Source organism: Aspergillus karnatakaensis (genome assembly GCF_047715665.1).
Source record: "Aspergillus karnatakaensis strain CBS 102800 unplaced genomic scaffold BJY04scaffold_121, whole genome shotgun sequence".
In the NCBI taxonomy this organism is placed as follows: domain Eukaryota; kingdom Fungi; phylum Ascomycota; class Eurotiomycetes; order Eurotiales; family Aspergillaceae; genus Aspergillus; species Aspergillus karnatakaensis.
This window is the reverse complement of record NW_027395833.1, coordinates 16,241-30,477: the sequence shown is the minus strand read 5'-3', so window position 1 is coordinate 30,477 and position 14,237 is coordinate 16,241. Positions and strand designations below refer to the sequence as shown.

The 14,237-nt window shown below is 41.9% G+C and overlaps 2 protein-coding genes across 2 annotated transcripts; both read left to right on the top strand.

The window, feature by feature from the left end:
* Positions 1-315: 315 nt before the first annotated feature.
* On the top strand, positions 316-1,842 carry BJY04DRAFT_212189 (phytanoyl-CoA dioxygenase family protein; the record flags this gene model as incomplete). Its single annotated transcript, XM_073714514.1, has 7 exons — positions 316-503; positions 623-729; positions 799-1,151; positions 1,240-1,294; positions 1,394-1,620; positions 1,771-1,774; positions 1,814-1,842. 7 exons carry the CDS (start codon positions 316-318, stop codon positions 1,840-1,842), a joined length of 963 nt encoding a protein of 320 aa, XP_073564112.1.
* A 4,297-nt stretch (positions 1,843-6,139) lies between these two features.
* Positions 6,140-9,090, top strand: BJY04DRAFT_212188 (FMN-dependent alpha-hydroxy acid dehydrogenase; the record flags this gene model as incomplete). The annotated part of the gene is made up of 10 exons (XM_073714513.1): positions 6,140-6,310; positions 6,390-6,475; positions 6,563-6,822; positions 6,925-7,136; positions 7,250-7,327; positions 7,433-7,735; positions 7,856-7,906; positions 8,212-8,452; positions 8,520-8,614; positions 9,067-9,090. 10 exons carry the CDS (start codon positions 6,140-6,142, stop codon positions 9,088-9,090), a joined length of 1,521 nt encoding a protein of 506 aa, XP_073564111.1.
* Positions 9,091-14,237: the final 5,147 nt, after the last annotated feature.

Below are 14,237 nucleotides of genomic sequence, written 5' to 3'. Positions count from 1 at the left end.
GGAATAAGGATTCGCCAGTGGCAAAGCTCAAGATATACTTAAGATCCCAGGAGATAGACGTACCGTATTTCCCCAACCTAACCTGAATCAGATCACGAAATCACTATCTGCTATCATAAAAATTCTACAATTTCGTCTATTGCTATCTAACCAACATGTCGGCTACGGAAGTCATCTCGAAGACGGAGACAAAACTCTCCTTCGAATCGGTCGTTGGATCTAACCAGAATGTATGTTCACTGACGCCAGATGCCACTTTTTTATTTCCTCACAAGATACTGACCCAGGCGTACGGCTATACAGGCACCGGAATGGATGAACGAACTGCACACTAAGGGCTGGACCATTGTCCCCGAGACCATCCCGCGAGAAAAAGCGCTTGAATACGCAGACAGAGCATACTCGTGGCTCGAGGGCTGGGGGTTTGGCTATGATCGGAATGACCCGTCGACGCGAAAGGCGGCAAACTTGCCTTTTACCCATCGTGGCGGAATTTTTGCACGGTGAGTGAACGGGCCCTCATATCATCATCTTTATTATTACTCGGGACGATAAAAGCACATACGTCTCGCGTTGGTTTTGCTGCTCGCTTGGCTGACTATAAGCCCCTGTGTGTTCGCAGTTACGGGATCGCCCATGAGCAGTTTGTCTGGGACTTGAAATCCGAACCGGCATTGATCGAGAAGTTTGCCCAAATCTGGGGCACGGATGAGCTGTACGTGTCTTACGGTAAGCCGATTGAGCTCCTCTCAAGATGTTCTTCCTTCCGGGGATATAGGACCTCCTGGCTGACATTAGTAGATGGAATCAACATGTCCCTCCCCGAATCCAGCCGCCCCAAGACCGACCCCATATTTGCTCCCTGGTCGCACGTAGACCAGTCCCCACTTCGGACCAATTTGCAATGCGTACAAGGAATCATGAACCTGCTCCCCAACGGGCCTGAAGATGGAGGCCTCATGGTCCTTGAGGGATCGAGCCAGCATTACACAGAGCTCTGGGAACATTTCGACCACAAGAAGGGTAAGGAAGGCTGGAATACCTGGGAACAGCAATTCTTAGATGAGGAGATGTGTGCGTGGTTGGAATCAAAGGGGTGCAAGTGGGTCAAGGTTTGCTGCCAGCCGGGGGATTTGTTGCTTTGGGATTCGGTAAGTTGGGCCCAATCGACTCAATTCCTGACCGGGGTATAGGGCGCTATGTAATTATGCAAGTACTGACAGTTCAATTCATCACCAGCGCACGGTGCACTATGGCGCCGCCCCGTCATCGACGAATGACCGCTTCGCAGCTTGTAAGTTGGCCAGCATTTTCCGTGCATATACTGCCGTCCTTTCTCCTCCCCGCTCCCCGCTTGTTGACGTGTGCGTGACTAATGTTTCCTTCCCTTTAGACGTCTGCTACAAACCCGTTTCAATGGTTTCAGAGGGGGCCAGACAGAAGCGCGCCGAGGCGTGGGCGAATAAGGACTGCACGGCCCACGACCCGGCCATTATCCGGACCACGCCGCGCCTCCCACCTGACTCCCACCACTGTTACGCGCAGGCCGTGGCCAGACCCCTGCAGGAACCTGTTCTCTCGAAGCGGGGGAGGCAGCTAGCGGGATTGGAGCCGTACTATGTGGGTAGGAATATCCTGCGATGGAAATTCAGTCGAACCTATGAATGACTGGACTGTGGGGTATATCAGCCTGGCTTGGCTCCATCCATCATGCATCTAGGCCACGTTGCCGCGACTTATCCTTGACCCATGTATGTAGTATGTATGTAGCCTTGTGAGTTTTTTTGAACCAGCAAATTGGTTTTGAATGAAGTGCCAATCGAGCCTATGATAGTGCGTTGAGTCTAGTGACTGTAATGGATGGTCATAATTATTCGATTTGGCACAGTAGCATTGTAGGGAAATTGAACACGATCGCTTAGTATCTTATGTTCGCGCGCTGGAATGGAAACAAAAGAAAAAAAAAAAAAAAACTCCATTAGTCCCACCGTTCCATGCACTGGACGAAGGTGGAGATCCCCGGCCAATCTTTCTCCAACGCGACCACACCTCTCCGCATTTCCCACCTCAGCCCGCCCCTTTGTTCAGTCCATCGGTCAACACTGATATTCCCCAGCCTCTCTAGTCTCTCTCTCTCGCTATAATGGCAACCGCCCCGGATAACCAACCACTCTGCGCTCTTTCCAATCCTTCTCAGACGCTCGGCCCGCGAAAGCGCAAGCGGAATGCGGTGAGTCTCCGATCAATTGTTCCCTCGGGTACGTACTAGAACTAACTGGGATTCTCCAGCGCGCATGCGACCGCTGTCACAAGAATGCTTCCAAGGTATGTATGCTTTCTTTTTGTCTCTTCTAACCAAGAATTGAAGAAGACGTTGATCATATCCATACATATATAGTGTTCCCCTGGGGAGGAGGGATCAACCTGCATGCGCTGCACCGAAAACGGTGTACGCTGTACCTACACCAGACCGTTTAAGCGGCGTGGGGTGAGAGCACCATTCGCTCGTATATGAAAATGGCATTGCTAACCATAATATGTCTACTAGCCGCCGCCATTACGACAAGCAAGGGCGTTGAGTGATGCCCAGCCGCCGACAGATCAACTCTCTTCAGAGCGAAGAGCAGGTTCAAACGGGCCCTCTACCCCAGAAAATGGCCCTAGCACGGGCGAGAGGGCCCTGCCGCTTCTTGCTGAGGACGATGTGTCGGCCCCATTTTACATCCCGTACAAGGAAGTCCTGACCCCAGAGACGATCGAGAGCCTTGTGGATGTGTTCTTTCATGTGGGCTATCCCCTGTATGTACCTCCATGGAAACTCTTGTAGCCATTTGCCTGGCCCGGCTCGATGGATCATCTTTGTCCGCTGACAACCAATCTAGACGACCATATTTCCACTGGCCCACATACCGCGCCCAAATCCAAGCGCAAGGCTACCGGTCCGACTGGGGCCTGTTCGTCGTGACCATGGCAGTCTGCTCGCTAGCCGCTGGACGGCTACATGACGGTATAACCGCAAGCCCCTCAGGCTCTTTTGACCCACACCCACTCCGGTTTCAAGCCGTACAACTCTCATCGGAATGCTACCACGCAGCCGTGAATGCCATGCCCAAGGACATTAACCAGGTGACCAGCGAGTGGTATCAATTCATGAAAGCAAAAGCGCTCCTGGCGTCGGCATGTCTACAGAATGGGGAGATCAAAAAGGCGGTTGCGCATGGGGGGGACTATTTTTCGCTCTCAACAAGTCGAGGGTTTCATGATGAGTCAAATTGGCCGGAGGCTCTGACGGAGCGAGAGAGGCAGGAAAGACGTCGCTTGGTGAGCAGTCTAGTCGCCTTTAACCCAGCACCTCCCTCTACCGTTAGTAGTCGAACTTATCTAATATCGTTATGATCAGTTTTGGGGAGTCTACCAACACGACCAGCACATGGCCAATAGCTTCTCTTTTCTATCTCGCCAGCGCGAGGCCAAAGCCGCCGTGCAATACCCGGCTGAGGTCTACAACGACTCCGACATCACAGAGTCCGCTATACGGTATCGACCAGACAAAATCTCGTTCCTCCGAGGCTGGAACTTCTGCACGGATCTATACCGTATCCTCGAGCACATGGACGGATTGATCAGGCCGGGTCGACAAATTCCGACCGACGAGCCCGGTGGACAGGTCACGGCGTTCTTGTCAAGCCGCCAACCTCCCAAGAGTTTTGCCTCCGATGGGCTGCGGCTCATCTCGCAACTGTATGATGATCTGCCGGATGATTTGAAGAAAGTCAAGTCCATGACGGGGGACCCGCAGCAGGATCGATACGGGTTCCTCGCGTCAAATATTCTGATCACCACGCAGACGCTGAAAATGGTGCTGGTCGGGAGTGAGAAGCCTAGCGTGCACATGCGCTGCGCCATCGCGACCGAGTTGCTGGACGAGTTGAGTGCCATCCCTCTGGCTTTCTTCCACGTCTCTAGCACTGTAACAGTGAGTTTGCGTTTGTTTTGCCTCCTCCCCTCCGCCATCCTGTGGCTGTCCTTCGTCCCAGCTAACCCCTTGGAAATGGAAAGCTCCATCACCTAGCGCAAGTTGGACATATGCTCGCCGGCGTGATCCAGCACCCGGTATCCGCATGGACGTACCTCCAAGTTCGAAACATCCTACTCGTTCTGGCTGAGTTCCTGACGAAGATCGAGTCGCGATTATCAACCCCTGGTCTAGCCGAGAAACTCCGTGGCCAGATCAGTCGAATTGATCAGTGCATGCAGCAATTGTCTCAACAGAATCCTGAGCCCGGTCTGCTGTCAATTGGGCGGACGCTTTTGTCGAATAATACGAGTATTAATAGCTTGGGGTCACTAGATAGTTCAGACGAGGTAAGCAGAGGCCCCTCAGCCCTCGATGAAGCACCTTGCCCCCCCTCCTCGCTCCGTTCCTTGCTTCCATCTCTCACGCAAAGTAATCTAATCGCAAAGCACAGCAGCAACTGGAGAATCATGTTTATGCCGGTAACCGTCCGATGGGACCGGAATTGCTGCATCAAAATCACACAACATCGACTGCCGCCGCTCAAACCTATTTACACCGACCAGAATCCTGGACCGAGCAGCAGCCCAGCCCCGGACGTTCCTCACCAGCACATAACGCCCCGTCCCAGTCTCATCCTACTGCCAAAGACCCCACAAAGTCACAACAACCAGCACCAGCACCAGCACCAGCATCTGGCAACATTTTCGATTTCATGTACCCGATTTCAGCACAAGCCCCTTCTTCATCTTTCAATAATGATGAGACCATTTTCAATAGCAACGAAAATGCGAGCGCAAACGCGCACCCTGGTCAGTTCGTCCTGCCCAGCGATCTACTTGACACATGGCCCTTCTCGTTGGGGCAGACCGTCGATACATACGAGCCATTACTGGACGTGTTCCAGTTTTCCGGGTCCGCTGGTGGTGGTACTCGGCAAAGTGGTGGGAGCGCGGGGAACATAATGCCCAATGGCACCCGGTGATGGAATGATTACGGTTACATAGGCAACAAGCTGCTAGCGGTCAGGTTTTCTCTGTACATCTTAACGCTGATTCGATGCATGTATTTTTATTTTATCATCAATGGCTGTTGGTATCACGAGATAGATGTTCCTCCTAGGGTAGGAGGTCCTCGTTCTACCTACAGGTGCATCATAGCGGAGCATAGCATTCTATTCTTCTACCACACGGTACTTCTCTCCCGCCTGAAACCATTGAGGATTGGGAATGCTACAAATGTATAGAGGAAAGAAGACGGAAAGCAGTGACAATGAGAACAGGCTGATACTCGCTATATCAGCAGAGCCGGAAAAAAACGAAACTCCACTGGAGTATTAAATCCGGCACGTACAACCGAGCACAAGGCCGCGTTGAACTATTTATTGTCTTTTTTTTTAAGCCAGACTGTTGGCGGAAGGATAGAAATAGGAATTGCACTAGGTGGGGCGATAAACCCGCGCCGTGAGGGGGAGAGGAAGAGCACGAGGATGTGGGCGAGTTTAACCGGATGAGAATAGCCGGCGGCAATACTCTCCTTGGTGGTTCCGGCGGTTCTCTCCACCCGCCCCCGGCAAGCGGCTGATGCTATCGAGCGGGAAATATCCTGAGAGGAACAGAAGCAACCAAAGGAAGGCAAGGTCGGAACGTCCTAGATCCTAGTTGGTCTGGTCTGGTTGTTAGGCCGAACGATCCAGCCACCCACCACCCCTACTCGTATTAGCTAGCTAAGACTCCGCTCCGCGCGGTCTCATCACGCGTTTGCGCTTTTGTTCTCCAGGTCGAGAAGAGATAGTCGAATTAGACACCCATCGCATACACACGCATGCATACCAACTGACACCATGCTGGGAAGAATACTTCGCACTGCGACGAGGTTGCCGTCGCTCACGGCCCAGGCACCTCCCATGCTGCGCCGGGCCTCCACGCAGAGAACGACCATCCGACGACATATCACCAGAAATTCGTGCACAACGCAGGCGCCCCCATCAGCGGAACGGGGGGTGCGTGTCAGATCAGGTTGGTCTGTAAGAGTATGGAGTGGGACTTTGGCTGTGCTGGTATGTACCCTACCTCTATCGTATGATCGCAGCGCGTGCTTACTCGCTCACTCACTCATTTGCTCATGTCTTCTGTCCTTCACCAGGGCGCCGCCGCGCTATTACGACACCTTGGGGAGCCGACCTCAACGGCGACAGCGGACTCAGGGATATCACCCGAGGGCCAACAAAGGGGGATACCGTTCGCGGAGGTCCAGAAGCACTTAACGGCAGAGGACTGCTGGGTCATTATCAATGTTAGCGCGCCATTCCAATAAACCTGAGAAAAGAATCAAGAAAAATCCCTAAATTATAAATATTCGTTACCTGAAAAAGGGGCTAGTCTACGACGTGACCAAGTTCCTTGAGATTCATCCTGGCGGCCAGCAGGCTATTCTCTCATCAGCTGGGCAAGACGCAAGGTAGGTGGCCTTTCTTTTCCATGGTATTGTATCATATAATGGTAAAGTAAAATGACTGACTCTGACGTATGATCTACTCGATCACAGCAAGCTCTTCTCAAGCCTCCACGCTTCAGACGCCCTCGAATCTCTTCCAACCGAAGCCTGCCTGGGACCGGTAGACCCAACGACATTACCAGCGCAGGAGGGTACGTTGATGGAAGAAGAACGTGTAATTCAAGCTGCGAGGGCAGAAATCCCACCCCCAGAGAGCTTCTTTCTGCTTAGCGACTTTGAAGAGTGGGCCGAGCGCGTGCTCAGCAAAACTGCTTGGGCATATTACCGCAGCGCGGCGGATGAAGAGAGATGTTCGTTCCATGATATTCGAATCTCTTGGCCACTTTTGTTTTGCCCTCATTCGTGGCTGTCGCTCCTGGCTATGCTAACCATATGATATGGATGACATACAGCATTTAATGAGAATACCAACGCCTTCCGGCGATACTTCTTCCGACCACGAGTGCTCCGCGATATGACGCACGGAACTACAGAGACCACGATCCTGGGCATTCCTTCAGCAATGCCGCTCTTTATCTCTCCGACTGCGATGGTTAAACTCGGGCATCCGCTTGGGGAGGTTAATCTGACCCAGGCGGCGGGGAGCCATGGTCTGGTTCAAATAGTAGGTGTATCTCTTCTGCTTGCATAATCAGGGCCAGACCGCGACGGATGGAGCGGATCGCGGTGACCCATTGAGTTATTGATTGATTTACTCACGAACTACAAAACAAACAGATCTCATCAAACGCAAGCTGTACGCTGGAGGAAATCTTCGCCGCACGAGAAGACAGCGACCAACCTCTCATGTTCCAGGTTCGTTCCATTTATGCCCAAACGCCGACTGATGTCGGATGGTCCTAGCAAGCTCCCAACTTAGATTGTGTGTCTTGCTAAACGCTAACCCAATTTTATGTCCAGCTATATCTTAACAAGGACCGCAAAGCCTCCGCAGACCTTCTCCGGAAAGTAGAGAAGCTTGGCGCGAAAGCCATCGTCTTCACGGTCGATGTGGCCTGGGAGTCGAAGCGCACACTAGATGTGCGAGCCAAGGCGGGTCCGATACTCGGGACGCCGGCCAACTCCTCTACTAACTCTTCCTCTGCGTCTTCATCATCTTCATCGGGTAGGGCACGTCCCCAGAGAAAGGAGGCCGGTGTCGCGCAGGCAATTGGAGGGTATCAGGACCGAAACCTCACTTGGAAGGATATTTCTTTTATCCGGGTACGTACTTTTCTCCTTTGTTTGCGGCCCCTTCCACATTCATCCTAGATTTTGCCCTATATCATATCGCGTCATATTGTTGGAACTTGCAAGTAATTTGTTAATATTTGACCGATACAGGAACACACCAAGCTACCCATCATCGTCAAGGGCGTGCAGTGCATTGAAGACGTCCAGCTCTGCGTGGATCATGGAGTGGAGGGTGTCATTATCGTACGTCATTCACTCACAGCATATACCTATCTATTCCCCACTTCATACCTTCTTTCCTTCAAAATGCTACGCCCAGGTCCAAGCGTAAGCCCAGATCCAGATGCAATCCACCTAGGCCAGTCCAGGGTCGCACCTAGCAAGCCAAATTCTCAACAAACAAACCGTCCGTCCGTCGCTCGGAGGTCAAAACTAAATCTTTCTTGACCTACTTTACCTTATAAAACTGCATCTGATTTAATCTAATCTAACTATTGTCACCTTAGTCCAACCATGGTGGCCGGCAAGCAGACTACAGCCCCGCCCCAATCGACGTCCTCTACGAACTTCGCGTGCTACGACCGGACCTCTTCCAAAAGACCGAAATCATGATCGACGGCGGAATTCGCTGCGGTGCGGATATCGTCAAGGCTCTTGCCCTGGGCGCTAAGGCTGTGGGAGTCGGTCGGCCGTTTCTCTATGCGAATGGATGTCATGGGGAGGAGGGGGTGGGGAGGGTTATTGAGAGTATGTTATACCCATTTAAACCATAGGAACTGACTGGCTAATCTAACCTCGCTACCTCGTGAAATAGTTCTTCATGAAGAGGTCACCAATACGATGCGCAATATCGGCGCGACGAGAGTGAAGGAGCTGAAGCCTGAGATGGTGGGTCCGGCTGGTGCGTGGGTAGGAGGGCCTTGTTGTTGTAACCGGAATAGAAGTGCAGCCTTGCAATCAGGTCAAGAGAGGGAACATAGTGTGGTATAGTAGAAGAAATTGAACATTTATTGTTGAAGATGTCAGTCTCAACAACCCTCACGAATATCTGATTTCAACTAAAAGGGAAGGCCTCTGCGTCCGGGGTTTAGTTAGATAATGAATACGGCGTCTTATCAGGATAAAAGGGCAGAAATGTTTTTGACATGTAATTATCCTGTAAACCATGTATGACTAGTATACTGCCTAGTAGACTGCTTATCTTTAGGTTCTTGAGACCTTTTTTCCTTCTTTATTTTTAAAACCCATACTATAGTATAAAACCTTTATGATTCCTTAGCCTTTAATTAATTTCGAGCCTTATGAGGAGCATTTTCTTTATACATTAGTTAGGTACAGCCCCCTCTAATATTATTATATAGAGTAGCCGGAAACATGAAGTTTAGGTTTAAGAGTACATAATCAAAAGTTAATTAAGTACCTGAGGTATCAAGAAAATTAATTATATAGCCTTGAAAGATTTAGTTCTATATGTTAAAATCTGAGTGTTCAGATATTATATTAGTCTTTTAGAGTAAGAGATTTTATATATCCTTAGTCTTAAGAAGTATAATATTTAAGCCAAGATTTTAAAATATATTTAATATCAACTTAAGATTTTTATTACATAATAAATCCTATAGTGGATTAAGCTCTAGTTTAGAAAGTCTTAGATTAACTTTATAGATAGCTTGCTATAGGTTAAATTGAGGATTATAATATAAGATTTACTAGTATTCTTAAGACTAGTGGTTCCTTATCAATAAGTATATAAGAAAAGTTATACTTATAAGTTTGACTAACTTTATATAAGAGATTAACTATTTTTACATATAAGTAACCAGCCCTAGCTGCTATAAAGCACTGCTTATTAGATTCTTATTACTATTAGAAGGGTTATATTATACCCAGGCTAAACTTTATTTAGTTAATTAATAATTATCTTAAGCTTACTTTATATAGAATTAAGATATATACAGTAATTAATATATATTCTTAAGATATTATATAGATTTATATTAGCATTATTGTAAGTCAATAGCCGCAGTGCGCTATACTTGTACGTATTATTTTATAAGTATTTTATATATAAGATACTTGGCCTTGCTTATTTTAACTAAGCTTAACCCTAATTATAACTAGTCTTTATACTAGTTAGATAAGAAGCTATTTAAAGAAAGGTGTTAAGAACCCAGCCAGGCGGTCTACGCGGCAGAATAGTACGAACCAGTAACGTTGCGACGAGATAATAGTATCCCAGGATACTATTATTAGGGGAGAAATATTATCAGCCACAGAAAATTATACTATTATAATATTTAGGCCTTTAATATATTAATTACCTTTAGTATTAGGATAGACCTAGTAATACTAATAGGCACGAATAGATACTAACTATTATATAATAAAGCCTACCCGGTAAGACACCTATAAAGAAAGGTCACGTGCGTATACTATAGCAAAAGACTAAGAAAATAGTATACTAGGGTAGTACCTAGGTACCTAATAGAAAACTATAAGGATAGTATATTAGAATAGTATACTAGCAAAGGATATTTAAGGATACTTATTATTACTATATCTAGTCTTACTTATTTTTCGTGATTAATATAAGTTATTATCTTAGAGTTATTTTTAGAATAGTAATATACTTGTACGAACTACTCTACAGGTATCTTATATATAAGATACTTGGCCTTGCCTACTTTAACTAAGCTTAACTCTAACTATAACTAGTCCTTATACTAGTTAAATATAAAGCTATTTAGAGAAAGGATTAAGTAAGTTAAGTTAAGTATTATAAGCTTACAAGAGGTTACTAGGGTTAAGAAAATATAGAGAGGTCTATTCTTCTATAATATATTAATTACTAGTTAACACAAGTGTCTTGTCCTAACTTAAAATAACTATTACTATAGCCTTTAGAAGAAATTAGCAGGCTAATTAACCCTTTACTAATATAAAATAACTCTAATCTATTATTTATATTATATAAGAGCAGCTTAATAATTAAGCTATAACTATTAATAACTTAACTAATAATCTTAATTAATATAATACTACTCTTACTAGTAATATATAAGGAATAATTAAACAGCTCTAGGAGCAGGTTCTCGAACTTAGTAATAAGCTTATTATAAAGACTATAAAATTTAAAACCCCTAAGCCTTTTAATAATACTTAATCTAAGCTTAGGTACTAGTAAACCTAGATAAATACTTATTTTAATATTAATAAAGATAAGTTTGCAGGATAAGGAAATAAAGTTCTCTTTACCTTTACTTACTTTACTAGGGCAGCGTACGAATAGTTTAAACCCTTTATAAGGGAATACTAAACCACCAACACGGATAACATAACTAATAATACTAAGGAAATCTTTATAAACTATAGTATCTTTAAAAGATACTTAGAAGATACCTTTAGTAATATTAATATTACTTAGAATACTAAACAAGAGATAAGATAACTAAGGTAAACGGGTAATATATCTTATTACGTGTCTAAGTTCGCGTAGTTATAATCGCGCATATCTTAGGATAACAAGGTCTTTATTAGGTAATTTAAGGAAAGACTTAAGTAAAAAATCCTTAAAAAGATAGCTATTATAAATAGACCTAAGATTATTAAAGAAATAATTAAGCAAGTAGTACAAATTAATAACTAACTCTAAGACCTACAGGTAAGGAGAGGAGGTTACTATTAATATTAGCGTAATAAATACTAAGCACTATATTTTTATTAATCTAGCAGGACTAGAAAGAACTATACTAATACTAGATAATAATTTTAGCTAAGAAATCAGGGATATAATAATCTTTATAAACCTTAACTAATAAACCTTAATATAATACTTTCTAAGAAGAAAAGGGAATAATATTAAAAAAAAATTTATACTTTACTTATAGTAAATTAGGCTATAAAATAGCAGACTATTCTTAAAAAAAAAAGCAGGACTAGAAAAACTATAAAAGTTCTAGATAAAGAAAATAACTAAACGCTACCGCAGAGCTAATAATGCTTAATATAACTAGGGAAGGAGACCTTTTTATTATATCTCTAAAAGAAGTAGAGTATATAGAAAGTATAAATATATCTTTAACCTATAAAAAAGCTGCAAGAAATACCTAGGAAATAAAAGAACTAGTTAGGTATATATTATACTAAGCTAGGGAGTTAAGAATAAAAAAATACCTAAGTAACTTACTTCTAATTAAAGTAAATAAAATAAACAAGCCCTTAATAATATAATTAATATAAAGCTAGAAGCTTACATGCGTGTCTAAACTAGAAGATATAATACTAATTATAGTAATAAGGCCCGTGGGCTCACGCGTAAATATTATATAAAAAAATATTAACTTTAATAGATTTTGTAAAATAACTAAGTTAAGAGGTTAAATAGGATTTATAAAGATAAATCTATTACTAAGCTAGTTTAAAAAAGGGAGTATAGTAAATTCCTAGCTATTACATAGGATTTTAACTTTCTTAATAAATAATTTAGTACTTAAGTAAAAGGCCCTAATCCTAGTAGGGAGGAACCTATTAAGGTGCCTAAAACCCTAATTAAAAACCTTATTTAAGAAGGATTTAAGGATCCTTTTAAATTATTAAGTAATAGGAAAAGGCCTAATACTATAAAATAAAATTACTAAGAATATAGGAGGACTAAAATTAAGTAAAAATAATAATAACTCTAGTAATAAATTATATTTTAATATTATTATATCTAGCTAATATACTAGGATAGGACTAATAAAGATTAGGTAGTTTATAAATAATTTTATAATAAATACTTATAATTCTGTGGAGCCTGCGGGCGAGATAACCAAGATTATTATAATAACTTAAGGGAAACTAGTAAAAAGTAAAAAAGCTTACTTAACTATAAATATTACTATTACTAATAATATAACTATAAATACTATATTAAATACCCTAAGTATAACTAATAATTATAGGTTACTTATTATAAGTAAAGATATCTAGTATTATAGTATAATACTTTAAAAGAGCTAGTAGAATATAATCTAGTCGCGCCTAGATATATTAAAAATAATATAAAATACCCGTACTATTAGATAAACTACACGTGTAAAGGGTATAAGAGATACCTAGATTATATATTTAAGATATAGCTCTACTACTATAAAATATTATATCTCTACTATAATATAAGAAAAAAGGAGGCAGGACTAGTACTAATACTACTATAATATAGTAAAATACTTAACTAGGAAATAAAATCCTTAGAAGGCGATAAACTAATTTTACCAGGATTTTTAGTAGTAATATAATAAGGATAATACCTTAAATTATTAATTTAGGTTAATAGATAGCCAGCAAACGCTATAATTAACTTAAGAATAACTAGTAATTTTATAAACCCTAAATTTATAAACTTTTGTAAATTACTAAGTATAAGGAAAGAAGTTCCTATACTAATTAATAAATTAAATAGTAAGAACCTAGGAACTCTTAAACTAATAATTAAATTAGTACTGCTACTTATAATAGTATATAAGAAATACTATAAACTAAGTTTTAACATGATTTCTTTAGGCAAGTATAATATAGTATTAGGGATCCTATAGCTTAAGGATTATAACTTATATATTAATTAGAGTAAGAAAATATTTTAATAAAAAAAAAATACTTATAAATAAAAAAAAAGGTACTAGTTAGGGCTGGTAGCTAGTAATATACTTAGAATAAGATTAGGCAGGTAGTTAAATAACCTGCAGGGAGATTAATACCTAGAGGTAATTATATAACCCTAGAAGAAAAGAGTCTAGTTATTTTTATTATTATAGTGACGAAGTAGCTATTAGAGTAAGTATAGTTAATAAATATTCCTGGTTAGGCTACCAGCGAAATAAAATAATATTATAAAATTATAAAAAATAAAAAAAGAGATAAGAAAAATACTTAATAGCTAGTGGTAGTTATAAATAATACTAAGCTACTCTAGAAAGTCCCGAAAAAGTATAATTAATTTTAAGATATTTTTAGGAAACCTAAGAACCTGGTATTATTACCACACGGGCCCTATAACTATATTATACTTATTTAGGAAGGAAAAGTATTAGATTACTAGTAAATAATCCTACTAAATAATAAATATAATAGGTTACTAAAAAAATATATTAATATTAAAGAACCTATTAGGATTATCTAGAAGTTAAAGTCTTTAATAAGACACGGGGTCTTATTTATCCTAAAAAAGAGGGGAGAAAAGCAACTTTATATTAATTACTAACTACTTAATAACATAATAATTAAAGATTAATACTCCTTACCTTTAATTAATAGTATCCAAGACTAATTACGCGGGGCGAAATAGTTTATGAAACTTGATATAACCGACGCGTATTACTATATTAGGATTAAGGAAGGAGAAGAATAGAAGACTACTTTTAAAATAAAATAAGGTCTTTATAAATACTAGGTTATACTATTTGGGCTAACTAATATACTAGTATTATTCTAGTAATATATTAAAAAAGTACTATAGAAGGTTTTACCTAGATATACATATATATATATTAAT